At 39.8% G+C, this 12,641-nt stretch overlaps 1 protein-coding gene across 12 annotated transcripts in view; it reads left to right on the top strand.

Annotated features, from left to right (window-relative positions):
- RIMKLB (ribosomal modification protein rimK like family member B) overlaps window positions 1-12,641 on the top strand; it is a 52,622-nt gene that overhangs the window by 24,047 nt on the left and 15,934 nt on the right. For 10 of the 12 annotated variants that reach the window (XR_006015390.1, XR_006015391.1, XR_006015389.1 and 7 more), the window contains 3 exons: window positions 8,217-8,330; window positions 10,164-10,394; window positions 12,351-12,437. Coding sequence is in view for 6 of the 12 variants with exons in the window: in XM_042024256.1 (XP_041880190.1) it covers window positions 8,217-8,330; window positions 10,164-10,394; window positions 12,351-12,437 (432 nt within the window). In the remaining 6 variants the exon portion in view is untranslated. The remainder of the gene's footprint in view (window positions 1-8,216; window positions 8,331-10,163; window positions 10,395-12,350; window positions 12,438-12,641) is intronic. The other 2 variants (XM_042024257.1, XM_042024258.1) reach the window with 2 other exon arrangements.

Genomic DNA, 12,641 nt, shown 5'->3' with positions numbered 1-12,641 from the left:
TGCCAACTGAGGAGAGATCTATGCATTGAAGTCATGGTGTAAGTGCAGGTAAAAAGGTAGAAATATCTTAGTATTGACTGGAAATTTTTGAGATGTGTGTGTTCATATCCTGCTTCCTTTTGATTTTTCTGTCAATCTTCTCAGGATCATTCTGGCCTAAGACTGAAATGGTTCTTTGTGCACTCCTCCTCCTTACATACTTGGGACTAAAGGTGAGGCAGGATTCTGAAAGTGCATGCCCTTTGTGGATGCTTTGAGTTGAGTAAGTTCAGTGGTTGCAGGCAAAAAGGATACTGTACATGTAAACTGCATGTCTTATTGCTTGTAATTGTTAGTCCTGCTTGAACAACTCTGGCAGCTGGGCCTTTGTAGCAGTTTTGCTGCAAATTTTTCTTAGCCTGAGAGAGTGGAAGCCACTGGAGAATGTATTATCTGCATAGGTCAGGAGGACCGGAGTTGGGAGAAACAGAAATCGGTCTGATTGGTTTGTTTTTACAAAGTTGGAGGCTGGGCTAGCATAGTGACCATCGAGTTGTAAATGCAGAAACACACCCACCTCACTATAGAGAATTCTACAGTCTCAAAACATCACTATCCTGACAGTTTAAACTGTTCAGATCCTTGCTGTCATTGCTGTGATCCAGGTTTCTCTGTTGCAGTTGACACCTGGATTGATCAGATCCTACAGTGAGCTTGTTCAGCTTGCAATACCTGCAGAAATTGAATTCCACAACAGAACAGAAGAGTTTCCTGCTGGTGTAGGAAGCTTACCAGCTCACCAGTGGGTCTGTGTATGAGTGATAGGGAGTGGGTGGCACTGCATGCCGCCATAGGATTGCATGGAGCTGGAGAGTAAAACTGTTGGCAGCAACAGTGACTTAAATTGCCTTAGAATCACAACCTTATGCGAGTGCTTTCTCCAACACAGGAATTTCTAAAGAGGCACTCATTTCTTCCTCTTTCTTGCTTGAGTCTTCCAAGGTTCATATCATGCTGTTAAACCTTTTCCTTTCATAGTTTTTAATCTTTTTAAGTTGTTAGAGGCAGAGTCTAGGAATGAATGTAAATTGCAATTCAGTTACTAAGAACAGATCATTTGGTAATGAAATTCTGTGATTGCGTTGCTGTAAAGTGGAAGAACTTGAAGAAAAATGTAATCTGCAAATATTTAAAGGGGATTCTTCGAGGAAGCTGTGGAAGAGATAAATGAACTAAGGAGACTTGTCATACCCGAAGCAGTAAAAAAGCTTTTGTTTCTCTTCTCTGCCATTGACTTGTTTGTGATGAGAACTGTAGCCCTTTAGTGATTTTTGTTTCTTTGTAAATTGGGTGGGTGATTATTTCAGGAAAGGCAAGAGAGCTTTAGAATTTGTAGTGTAGAGTAAGTGTTTATAAAGATACTTTATAAAGAAAGCTTACAGGGATTGGTAAACTCAGAATTACCCTTGCAGTCTAGATCTAGGTTGTCTGATCTCTTAAATGTGTTGCCTTCAAAGGTCAGAACAAGCTGACAGGGGGGGATGTCCGTTCTACTTGCTTTAGCCAGCTGTCTGTGAGTACAGTACTACCACTACATGATATTTTTATTTGACTGGACTGGTTGGAAGGACTGTGTACCTGTGTAATAGTGAGGAACATTTTCTTTTAAGAAGGAAGTTACAGATTGTATGGAGTGTATTAATTAGGGATACTAAGTAAGTATCTTAATTAGTTGACATGTTTTTGTGACTAGGTGGAAGCTTGTCCATCCAGATCAGGTGAGAAATAATACTGTGGTGTTATATCTGTATTTTCATAACAGTGTGGTCATGAAGCATGTGTACAGCTACTGCAGTGCAGTTTTAACCCTCTAAAGCCAGAAAGAGGAGACATACTCAGTGAGTGTGCTTACAGAAGTGTGGGAAAAATGGAATTCTTTCTTCTCTAGCTTTGATTTGTGTATGGTTTTGTGCTAATGTCTGTCAAAACTAAGACATTTTGGGTTATAGCTTTTGGTCTAGAACAACTTTTTTAGGGGGGTGAAGATGTTTGTGTAGGAAAATACTGTACTCATGATAACACTTGACACTGTTGTATACTACATGTCCAAGTCAAGTACAAGTTTTTCTCTGACACACTAAAAAACTCCCACAGAAACAGACTCTCCCAGTTGGCAGGAATTGATGTTATCTCTGCAACCTTTAGAGTCGGTTTTAATGCAATTTTTTTCCCAAAATACTACAGCTAAATTCCTTCCTTTAAGAAGGATGCATTTGTTTCCAAAATAAGTGCTTCCAATTCATAGATTTGATGCAGTTTTGACTAGGAAGGCCTTAGACTGCAGTGACAGGTCAAAACAATAAACTGAGAGGATCTTTCCATTCCCCAGAATTCAGGCTCAGCTAAACATATTTAGGAAAAATTGGAAAGGACAGGGAGTTTGATATAATTTATTAAAAGTTTCTGACAGTGAAGATATTCTTCTAGGTGTCTTTTCTGTTATGGGAGACAGCTATGAATAATCTGTGCCTTCATTACAAATTGAAAACTCATGTTGGATACTTGTCCACTTTGCTTCAGCACTTTGCTTAAGTAAAAAAAGGGCATCTCCTGATGTAAGAAGGTATTGTTTGGTAGCAGAGAGAGATGAGGTGCTTTATGTTAGGCATTTTAAAGGTATTTAGTAGTTTTTTGATAGTACATGAAAAAATGTAGATTCTTCTCAGATGGGAGGAGAACCCGTTTTGTGTTGCTTGAAATCTTCCTTGTGATTTCTTTCTACTTTTGGAAAGATCTTTCCAATCACGCTTTTGTTTTTCAGGTGTTTCCTTAACTTTTTTTCTTCACCTGCTATTCAAAATGAGCAGAAACAGCGCATGTAAAACATGGGAAAGACTGAGTGAGTGTTAAGAGTGGAGTAAGTTTACAGTAAGGTTTGTTTACATATATTTAGCAATGTTAGGTTAATGGTTGGACTTGATCTTAGAGGATTTTTACAGCCTTAATGATTTTATGATTCTGTTCTTGTTCTGTAACACTGAAGAGTTGCTTTTTAGGATGGGATTGTTTATGACTTTCGGCATTTGAGTTGGGAAGGAGATTCCAGAACTTGTTATTTCTAAGGCTCTCAGTGTTGGTGAGCTCTGGATAGATGATGCAGGACAGATACCTGCTACAAGTGGGTGTTTTCTCAGTTGAGGATGCTTTAGACTTCTAAAACACTGTCAGGCATACTTAGTTGACCCAGGAATGTTCTGAGATCACCTGGTGGAACTATTGTACAAAAATCCTAATGAGATACAACAGGCCTCACCTAAACCACATAGAAACAAAAATATGATGTCTGGATTATAAACAGATGTCTGCTTTTGAAGTGTGGTCTGTGCTGAGCAGTGGGTTTAGATAAAGGTTTCATCATAAGGCCTTGCTAAATATACAGCTCCTGGTTTCCAAAATACTTTTTTTTCAGAATATGGTGGCATAGTACTGTTCTAGAGAGATCAGTTTTGTCTCTGCTCTGTGCGATTTCCTTGGAATTGCTGAGCTATGGAAGTGTATTTTGGTGGGAAAGCCTTTCTGGTTAAGTTTCTGTAGGGGGGAGTGAGGTCATATTAAGCACAAGGAGTTGAATGTTAGCACTTCTTAATTGGATTTGAAAAAACTAGTGAGTAGGATAGGAAGGGAGAGAATACGAACTTAAAACACCCAGCAAGAACTATTGTAGCAGTCTGTTTCTGTGGGCACTAGAGTGAAAAATAGCTTGGTAATACTAGATATCAAAGAGACTTTTACATGGCAGTGAAATTTTTGAGAATTTTGACAACTTAATGTTCAGACTAATAAACTGTGGCTGTCAGGTGATAAGTGGTACAGAGAAAATTCCTGGGCAACTTCAAAGGGGGAAGTTCAGTTTTGTGTTAATAAATTGGTGGTTCTCTAAAATTTCAGTGCTTAGCTGCTTTTCAGAGGTTAAGTTCTGGTTCAAATAAAATTGCATTTAAAGTGTGATACTTTAGCATACAGCTGCCACAAGAAGCCACTTCTCAGAAGAGGAATTTAACTTTAGTGACTACCTCTGTCTTTGGCAAAACCCCCAGGAACTGCCAATTGCTCCAAAATACTTACATATTTCAATGAAGTTACATTTTTCAAACAAGGTTTGAAAAAGGAAGTTGAAAAAAAAATGTTTATCACCCAGTTTCAGGGAATTTTATGTTATTTAGAGTTGGGTTATAAGATAGATACATAAATCAATATAGGAGCAAGCTTTTGAGGTATAGAGTAGTATTTGGTTAATGTTAATTCTACTTCTGTTAATTATTCCTGAATTCTGCCACAGTCTTGGCAGAATGTATGTTTGAAGTATGCTGAGTTTTAAAAATTTTAGAGATTTAGTTGTGGTTGAGTTTGTTGAGAGAATGTATAACTTGTTATTGCAGTAATCTGCTATTAAAGTTTGGGATACCTCCCTTTTGAGCTGTAAGCTTGCTTTTACATGGCAATTAGGGCGAAACACATTTAATTCCCTGCAAGTAAACTGTAAGTAATTATTAAACACTTTATAATGATTTAATGCAAATATTATGCAGTGTCTTGTGGGTGACAGATATTGGAAGGACAAATGAACCAGAGATAGGAATGCACTGATTTGAGACCAGGAGTGAGTCCAGGCTTGTATCAAAATTCAGTGATGCCTGTGAGAACAACTGATGAATTGTGAAGAGCAAGTAGCAGGATGTAATGTCGTCAAAATACGAGGAAAGGTTTGTGTGATAGAAGTCTTGCCTGCTTTTCCCAGCTGACTGAGTTGAATTCATTATAGCCTGCTTGCTGAGTGACTGTTCATTTGGGAAACGTTAGCAACTCCATGGATGGGTGGATGAATAAATTTGTGTAACAAAATTCTGAGAGCTGGAGACTTTCAGGGTAGCATACAGATCTCTGAGGAAAAATCTGGGTAATATATCTAGAAATATATCTAGAAGTTCCCAGACCCTGCTAGCTCCTGTTGGGAATGTGGTGGGAGCTGGTGTATATTTTGTGCTTGTGAAATTTGATTCAGATTTTATTTTTTGTAATGCTGCATGCACAATGACCAACTGTTACTCCACTTATATGTTGGAATGCCTGTTAGAAAAAGTGCTCCACATACAGGATCTGGCTGAATACTGAAACACTTTTTTCCTGCTTTGTTTTACTTATGTATTTCAGAGAGCTGGTATTTATTAGGGGTTTCGCTAAAGACAGAGGTAGTCACTGAAGATGAAATGGCAGCCTGTGGCAGCTGAGGCCACACAGTGAGGATTCTTTGCATAGTTACCCATGTTGTACCTGGAATAATTAACTTTGTTGTCGTATTTGGGCACTTCTCATAGTCACACGGTTCTGAGACAAATTCTGTGAAATGTATACATTTGGAAGTCAATTTGAAAGAAGGCAATGACTGGAATGTTTTAGGTTACTGAATGCATGGCAGCACTGCATAGGGAGTTTTGGCAAACCCACCTTTTGTGCATCATTCCTGCTTTTTTGATCTGTTTGATCAGAAATGTTGCTTGATAGGTCGTGAGCTTCCATGAGTAGCAAGGCAGTTTACCAGCTGTCTTCAGGCACAGTGAAAAGCTTGGTCTTTTACAAACTTATTTAATATTACTAAGGTTTAATCTTTTGTTAAAAGTGTCTGATGTTTGCTAAATCAAGATATATAAAGCATCTGAAATTATTTTTTAAGTCCTTGCAGTCTTTGAGTTTTTAGACTTACCTTCTGAAACTACGTTCTTTCTGTGAAAACATTTGCGTTGTTTCAGCTAAAAGTACAGTTGTTTGTAACATGCAAACTGGACATGAGATATTGCTTTGCAGTAGTTACTAATCTGCTGATGAATGATTCTTCTAGAGATTGGAAGGGATTTGTGTAGGCTGAAAACTGAATATAATGAGTTTCAAAAATGTAAGCAATTTAAAATACTGCTTGAATGTGAATTAAAATGTTCAGAAGCCACACACAGTTGCTTGAAATCTTGATCCTTTTTAGCCATCCATAATGGCATCATTGTGGGTTTTTTTCCAAAGTATGTGCGTCCACCCTAAATTTGTACTAAATCAGGTTTCTGAGAGGCAGCTGTCATCCTTAGTGCCTTACTATGAAAATAGGCTCTTCCATGTTGGAGGTTAGTGTCTCAGGAACTTTATAAGGGTATAGATATGTATCTTCTGATCTTACAGGTAACAGCAGTAGATCATCTCTGCCTCTTTCTTCTGTCTTCAGTACAGTTTAATCCTCTGTCTGTTTTCTGTGGTTTTCACAGGTCTGTGTGATGGCTTCTACCTGTTTGGGTCAAAATAACCCTTTTTAGCAGAGACCAGCTGCTTTGCATTTTAAGCTTGCCTGCTGTTCTTTGGGAGTGAAAAGCAGGAGGACTGGTTGGGCCAACTGATGAATAATCATGCATGTACCCACTCAGTTCTGTCATGTGCTACTTTGAGCTGTTTTTGGGAGAAACTTGACTTTGACGGATATGGCGTAACTGGTCAAGTTAATTCCCAGGTGATTACAATTCACGTTGCAAAAATTCCATTTGTACTTTGTCTGAATACTGGGATGATTGGTGTATAATGTTACAGATGTACCGTGTTCCATTTTGGAGAATTTTGTCTTGCAGAGGAAGAACAAAGACAGCTGGAACGGAGTGAAAGAATAGGTCTTGTTCAAGAGCAGGGTTTACATCTGTTTTTATTGTGTGATGTTCCAACTCAGGAGTCTTTACATCATAGAACCAAAGAATACCCAAATATTTTATGCTAACTTAAGAAATTGTTCCTCAGGCACTGGTAAAATGGTTGTTACATGATGAGAAAGTTGTTAGTATTGGATAAGCTTGAAATGTCCCTTTCCTGGCTTATAGTATTGATACTTCAAAGGACTGTTTAGCTGTCTCTTTGCTGTGTCTGCAATGTCGTGGGTATCCACTGAAAAAGCCAACAAATGGACCAGCTTGTAATTTGTCAGGGTATTTGTGTATGATCTGAGCGTCTGCCTGCTGTGTGTTTGTGAGGTCGGTTCATTGTCCACGGGCGTAATAGTGAGTGTAACCTGCTATTACTGTTTTGGGATCAGGCTGTATTACTGCAAAGAAAAGAGGGTTCATCTCAGCTGTCTGCAGTTTTGTGTGCCATACTGTGAAAAAGGTCACTTGGTTTGTTCAGCCTGGAGAAGAGGAGGCTGAGGGAAGACCTTGAGTGGTCTGTAGCTTCCTCATGAGGGGAAGCAGAGGGCCAGGCTCTCTTCTCTCTTGTGACCAGTGACAGGACCTGAGGAAATGGCCTGAAGCTGAGTCAGGGGAGGTTTAGGTTGGATATTAGAAGAAGGTTCTTCACCCAGAGAATGGTTGGTCACTGGAACAAGCTCCCCAAGAAAGTGGTCACATCACCAAGCCTGACAGAGTTCAGAAAGTATTTGGACAATGCTCTTGGATACATGGTATGATTATTGGGGTGTTCTGTGCAGCGCTAGGAGTTGGACATGATGAGCCTTGTGGGTCTCTTTCAACTTAGCGCTATCTATGGTTAAAAAAAAAAAAAGGATTACCTCTTAACCACTCTTTAAGTGACATCTCCGTAGTCTTTTTTCCCCTTATTCCTCTTTGCATTCATGAATCGGTTCTTTGGAAAAAAATTAACCATATGCATTAATATCTTCTGTGTTACTGCTTTCAGTGCATGATAGTGAATAAATATTATTTTATCAGCCCACTTGGCAGTAGTGACCATTAACCTGATTGTTAACTGATGGGTCTCAGATGGAATGCTGAATGCATGCTTGTTCCAAAATGGCAGAATCTGCCTCTCCTTTTTACTGTAATAAAGCTGCTTCTGTTTGCAGCACTGTGTTGCTGGGAGACTGCAGCTAATTTTTATGGCGCATGTCAGTAGTAGTGGTTCAAATTATACATTTCATTGAGTAGCTCTTCTTTTTGTTTGTAAACTGCCTTCTGTAAGGGGAGAGAATATTTTTTTGTTCTGGGGAGAACAGTATCCAGACCAGAGAATATGACTGAATCTGGAACAAAAGCTCAGACTGTTCTGTTGATAAATCATTGTACTTCCAAAGTCACTTCAAGGGGGATGGTGGCCTGACTAAATTTACACCAGTCTGATAGTCAAGTCTAGCACAGGTATTCAGGAGAATTCCAGGTGAGGCAAACACATCTCCTCAAACTGCTGTTTTTCTTTTTCAGACTCCATGGTGCAAAACTTCAGCATGTGGCGTGACTTTAAAGCAAAACAACAGAATAGACTGAGAGATTATGAATTGGAAAACTGTGTCGTTTTGGTTCACAACACAGATAACGGTGGCAATTTTGGGGCTGTGTAGAAAATGCAGTCCTTTTTAAAATGATTGTTGCACAGCTTGCACGTGGATCAGGACATGCATGCAATTACATTGGCAAAAAGTGGGTGTAATTGGGCATGCACCTAAATGGAAAAATACATGTGTAAGGTGGAATCTGACTAATGAGTAAAAAATCTTTTGCTTGCTGAATCTGTACTCCTTTTTTGGCTAAAGGAGATGGTAGTCCATTTTGTGCTGTTCACAGTCTGCTTAGGTTTGTAGCAGTGTCTTGTTTTTAATCTTGCTTGAGATGCCTCTCTAAAATGGGGTGTGTGTGTGTGTCTGAAGCCTGCTTGCTTAAACACGCGAGTCATGTCAGCTGCAATGCGGCAGTGCTTGGTGCTAATGAGGGTGAGCAGCCAGAGCACCCGTCTGCTTATGTTTGCTCATCTCTGTGCAATTATGGCTGTGGGGATTGGAAAAAGGGATTTGTATTGGATGTGGCTCTGTTTTGGCCTTTCCAGAGCGTGGTTCTGTGTTCTCCTGAGGACTGGGCAGCACATTTCAACTTCCATTTTGGGAGTTAGGTGGTTGCTTCATTATACTTAATGCAAGCTCTAAAATATATCCTTGTATTTTGAAGTACTTGAACAGGTTGGGAGAAAAAAAGAAAAAAAGGAAGTACAGAGAGGGGAAACCACCCCTTCTTCTCACCCCCTTCCTCTCCAACTCCCCCCCAATTAATTCTAATGCACCTTGAAATGACATATATTGCCTGGCAGTCTGTGCCTCTAGGTAGAGTAGATACAAGTCTGTATTTGTAAAGTAACGTCTTTGAAATAGAGTTATCAGGTAATAAAATTTGGATAGATCTCAATAGTTACAACTGGCCTTTGGTAGGCACAAAATGCAGATGCACTGTGATTTCTCAGCTCACCTTTTGTTTTGTAACCCTTAAGGTGCTGACAGCAGTGTGAGCTGAGAATTTTATGCTGAAGTCATAAAGTTTTGCTTTGAACATAAGGCAAATAAAGTGAATATCAAATCTTGTTTGTCTTTTCCCATCCTCAGATGCCAGACTGTCTCCATTGAGCTTGATGCCTTCCCGTCCAATCCTGTCATATTCCTATTCCTGCAGCTTGTCTTTCAGTGTTTCTTTTTCAGAGAATTAGCCTGTAAAACTATAGGTCATGATTAAGTAATATATTGATCTTGGTGACAAAGCTGGCTTTCTTCTAGTTCCTGCCTTTGTCACAGGGTGCTTCCCTGTTAGCTGATAAAGTTATTTCTGAGTAGTTATTTAATATAAATCAGATTGTTGAAATTACCTGTTAAAAATACTGCTGGTTTTTTGTGTTTTTTTAAGGATCGTATCTAGTCTCTGTTACTTTGGCAATATGTTGTGTAACGTGATACCACAAACAGAGGGATCAATACCGCTGGGACTGGGAAAGGTATGAACTGCATCCTGTAGGCAAGAACCAGCGGTGGGAGGCAGGAACCTCCTGAGCTATTGATACAGCTGATGTGAGTGTAGTGTGCATCTTACACCCGTAGAAAGGAAGGTGTGTCAATCTATAAAAAAATGTCCTTCACCCTGGGAAGGAGCCCAAGACTGATGTGCCCTGATTAAGTCTGGTTTTTCCTTAGTCCTTTAGGTGAGTTAAGAGTGACATGTATGAAACATTACAGCTGACAAGATGCATGCTAGGGAGAGTTGTGCTACTTTAACACTCACTGTTGAAGTCTGGTATCTCTGTGATCACAGATAGTGCAGTGTTTCTTTGCCTGTTTACCTTCTCCTGGAGACCTTATGACTTAAGACTGGGATGTTTTTCTCTTCCTTCTTTAGGTCTCCGGGTGAAAGGGGAGCTCATTACTGCTTACCCACAAGTGGTGGTTGTGCGTGTCCCAACACCTTGGGTCCAGAGTGACAGCGACATCACAGTCCTTCGCCACCTAGAGAAGATGGGCTGTCGATTGATGAATCGTCCTCAAGCCATCCTCAACTGTGTCAACAAGTTCTGGACGTTTCAAGAACTTGCTGGCCATGGTGTGCCTCTTCCAGACACTTTTTCATATGGTAAGGCTGTTGGATCAAAAGGATAGCATAGCTGCCTAGACAGCTTATGCTTTTGCAGTGCGAAAGATATGAGTCAAGTTTTGGAAATCCATAGAAATTTAAGTAGCATGAGGCCAGTTCCACAGCTAAGTGTTGGGTAACCAGAAAAGGAAGTTAAAGTTGTGACACCCAGATTCTGGTTTTGTCTTTGTCGATCAGCTTGTGATGCTTTGAAAAGAGTACTTGAACTGTACCCCAGCCTTCCAAGCAACTGACTTTGGCAATTAGTGCTATAATACTTTCTGTTCTTTTCCAATTGCCCAAATCAACAGACAAGAGCTTGGGGTACTAAATGTTATGGGTATTACAGAGAACTAGACTTTGGTACAACCTGAAAGTAGATTAAACTCTTATATGAATAAAAGGGTCTACAAATACATTAGTTTCTGTGAAAAGACAAGAGTAGCAAAGAGTACAAGCCCTTGTGTTCACCTTTTGACAATAGTTTGGGCTTTGTTTCCCACCAAAACAGTTAATTATTGCTTATTGTGCTTGCCTCTGGAATCTCTGGTATCACTGGTTCCTGACAGAGTGCTAGATTAGAGGAACCATTTGTCTGATGGTATTTCTAACCTGATGCTATTTCTGCTTTTAATTACAATCTATTAAAGAACTGAAGATACCTCTCAACCTTCCTTTCCTTCTGGGAAAATACCAGTGCTTTTCTCCCCTTCGTGTGATTGCATCAATAGGCTTTCGTAATGGGAACTTGACAAAATGAGAAAAAAATAGACAAAAACAAAAACATGGCTTTCTATCAATTACTATGAATTACTATTACTATCAGTTACCGTGAAAACGCATTTGAGAAGAAACATACCCTTTCTTTATACATGTGGTTGCTCTAACTCGTTGAGTAAGGAATGAGTTTTTAATTTTTTGGGGGAAGGGGAGACCATGAATGATGCTGAATAATTGCAGAACATACCTGTTTGATTATAACTCCCTCCCACTTCTGTTAGTGCCTGCCTTTGGAATTTGACAGAAACATGAGTTTCTTTTCTTTTTTTCTTTTTTCTTTTTGTTTATTTTAAACCACTAGTATCAAGTTGTCGGTGAGAGCTGACTTTGCCAAGTAAAGCCGGATGTGCTGAATGACATGTTACTCCATGACATGCATTAAACTCCATGGCAGGGTCGTGATGGTTTTGCTGCTGGCTTTGTGACCAGAGTTCTGGCTTGACTTCTGCACTTTACTGCACGATGTGTTAGAGGGGGCTCGTTCCTTTGTCTGCTGACTTTTCTCTTCTGTATTTCTTGTGCTGTGGTCAGCCTTCTTTGAATTGAACTCAAGTAACCTTGAAGTATCAACCATAATTGTGTGAATGGCCATTAAAAGCTACTCTCTAAGGTCCTTACAGATGCAATGAGATTAAAAGGTTGAAGTACTACTTCAGGGTATAGGGAGAATGAGATACAGGAGACTTAAGCCTTCAAAAGGGGGGAGGTGGACTGACAAGGTCTGTTGCTGCTCTCTGGATTATGCCTTGTAATTGTATTCTATGTTGCTTTCCTGGTTAGTAGTTTGGATGGAGCTGTTACTAGTGTTACGTGTCTGCTATTTTCCTGTTGGGCATTTGAAAAGATGGGAGTTGATAAAGTAAAACGGATAAACTGGAACAAGATGGTAGAATTGGGGCATTTGGATTTGGAAGATTAGACTGAGCCTTCTTGGGTTGTGATCAAGAGGCCTTTGTCAACTTGTGTCTTCAATTCCAAAGGAAGTAGGAGTTAGTATCCCATACATCACAAACACCTTCAAAGTCTGATCATGCTCCATGACCAAGGTCCTCTTAACTGATAGTTTTTTCTGCATTATCTAAGCTCTAAGGGTGGGAGGAATGTATGGCAATTACATCCCCAATTTGGCCACACCAGACTGGTGGCACATAATGTTGTTGGTTTTCTTTTTGCCAGGTGGTCATGAGAATTTTTCCAAAATGATTGATGAGGCGGAAGTGCTGGAGTTCCCTATGGTGGTGAAGAACACGCGGGGTCATCGAGGTGGGTGTGAGGTCAGGGGCAAGGGCAAGGAGTATTCTGAGCAGCACTCCAAGATTTTGTCTCATCAAGGACTGATAGTTAAGAAGGTCTTCTGTTGGGTGTTGGACTTCTTTCCAATACATCTAAATTCTGCCACCCTTTGAATTCTGAACGTTGAATAGACTGCAGCACTGGGAAACAGTTTTAATAGAGCCCAGTCTTGCA

Source organism: Corvus kubaryi, unplaced genomic scaffold, assembly GCF_017639235.1.
Source record: "Corvus kubaryi isolate FWS band 111438036 unplaced genomic scaffold, C.kubaryi_AGA036_p1.0 37260, whole genome shotgun sequence".
Classification (NCBI taxonomy): Eukaryota; Metazoa; Chordata; class Aves; order Passeriformes; family Corvidae; genus Corvus; species Corvus kubaryi.
Note: the sequence above shows the minus strand (reverse complement) of the source record. Positions and strands in the feature narration are given on the sequence as shown.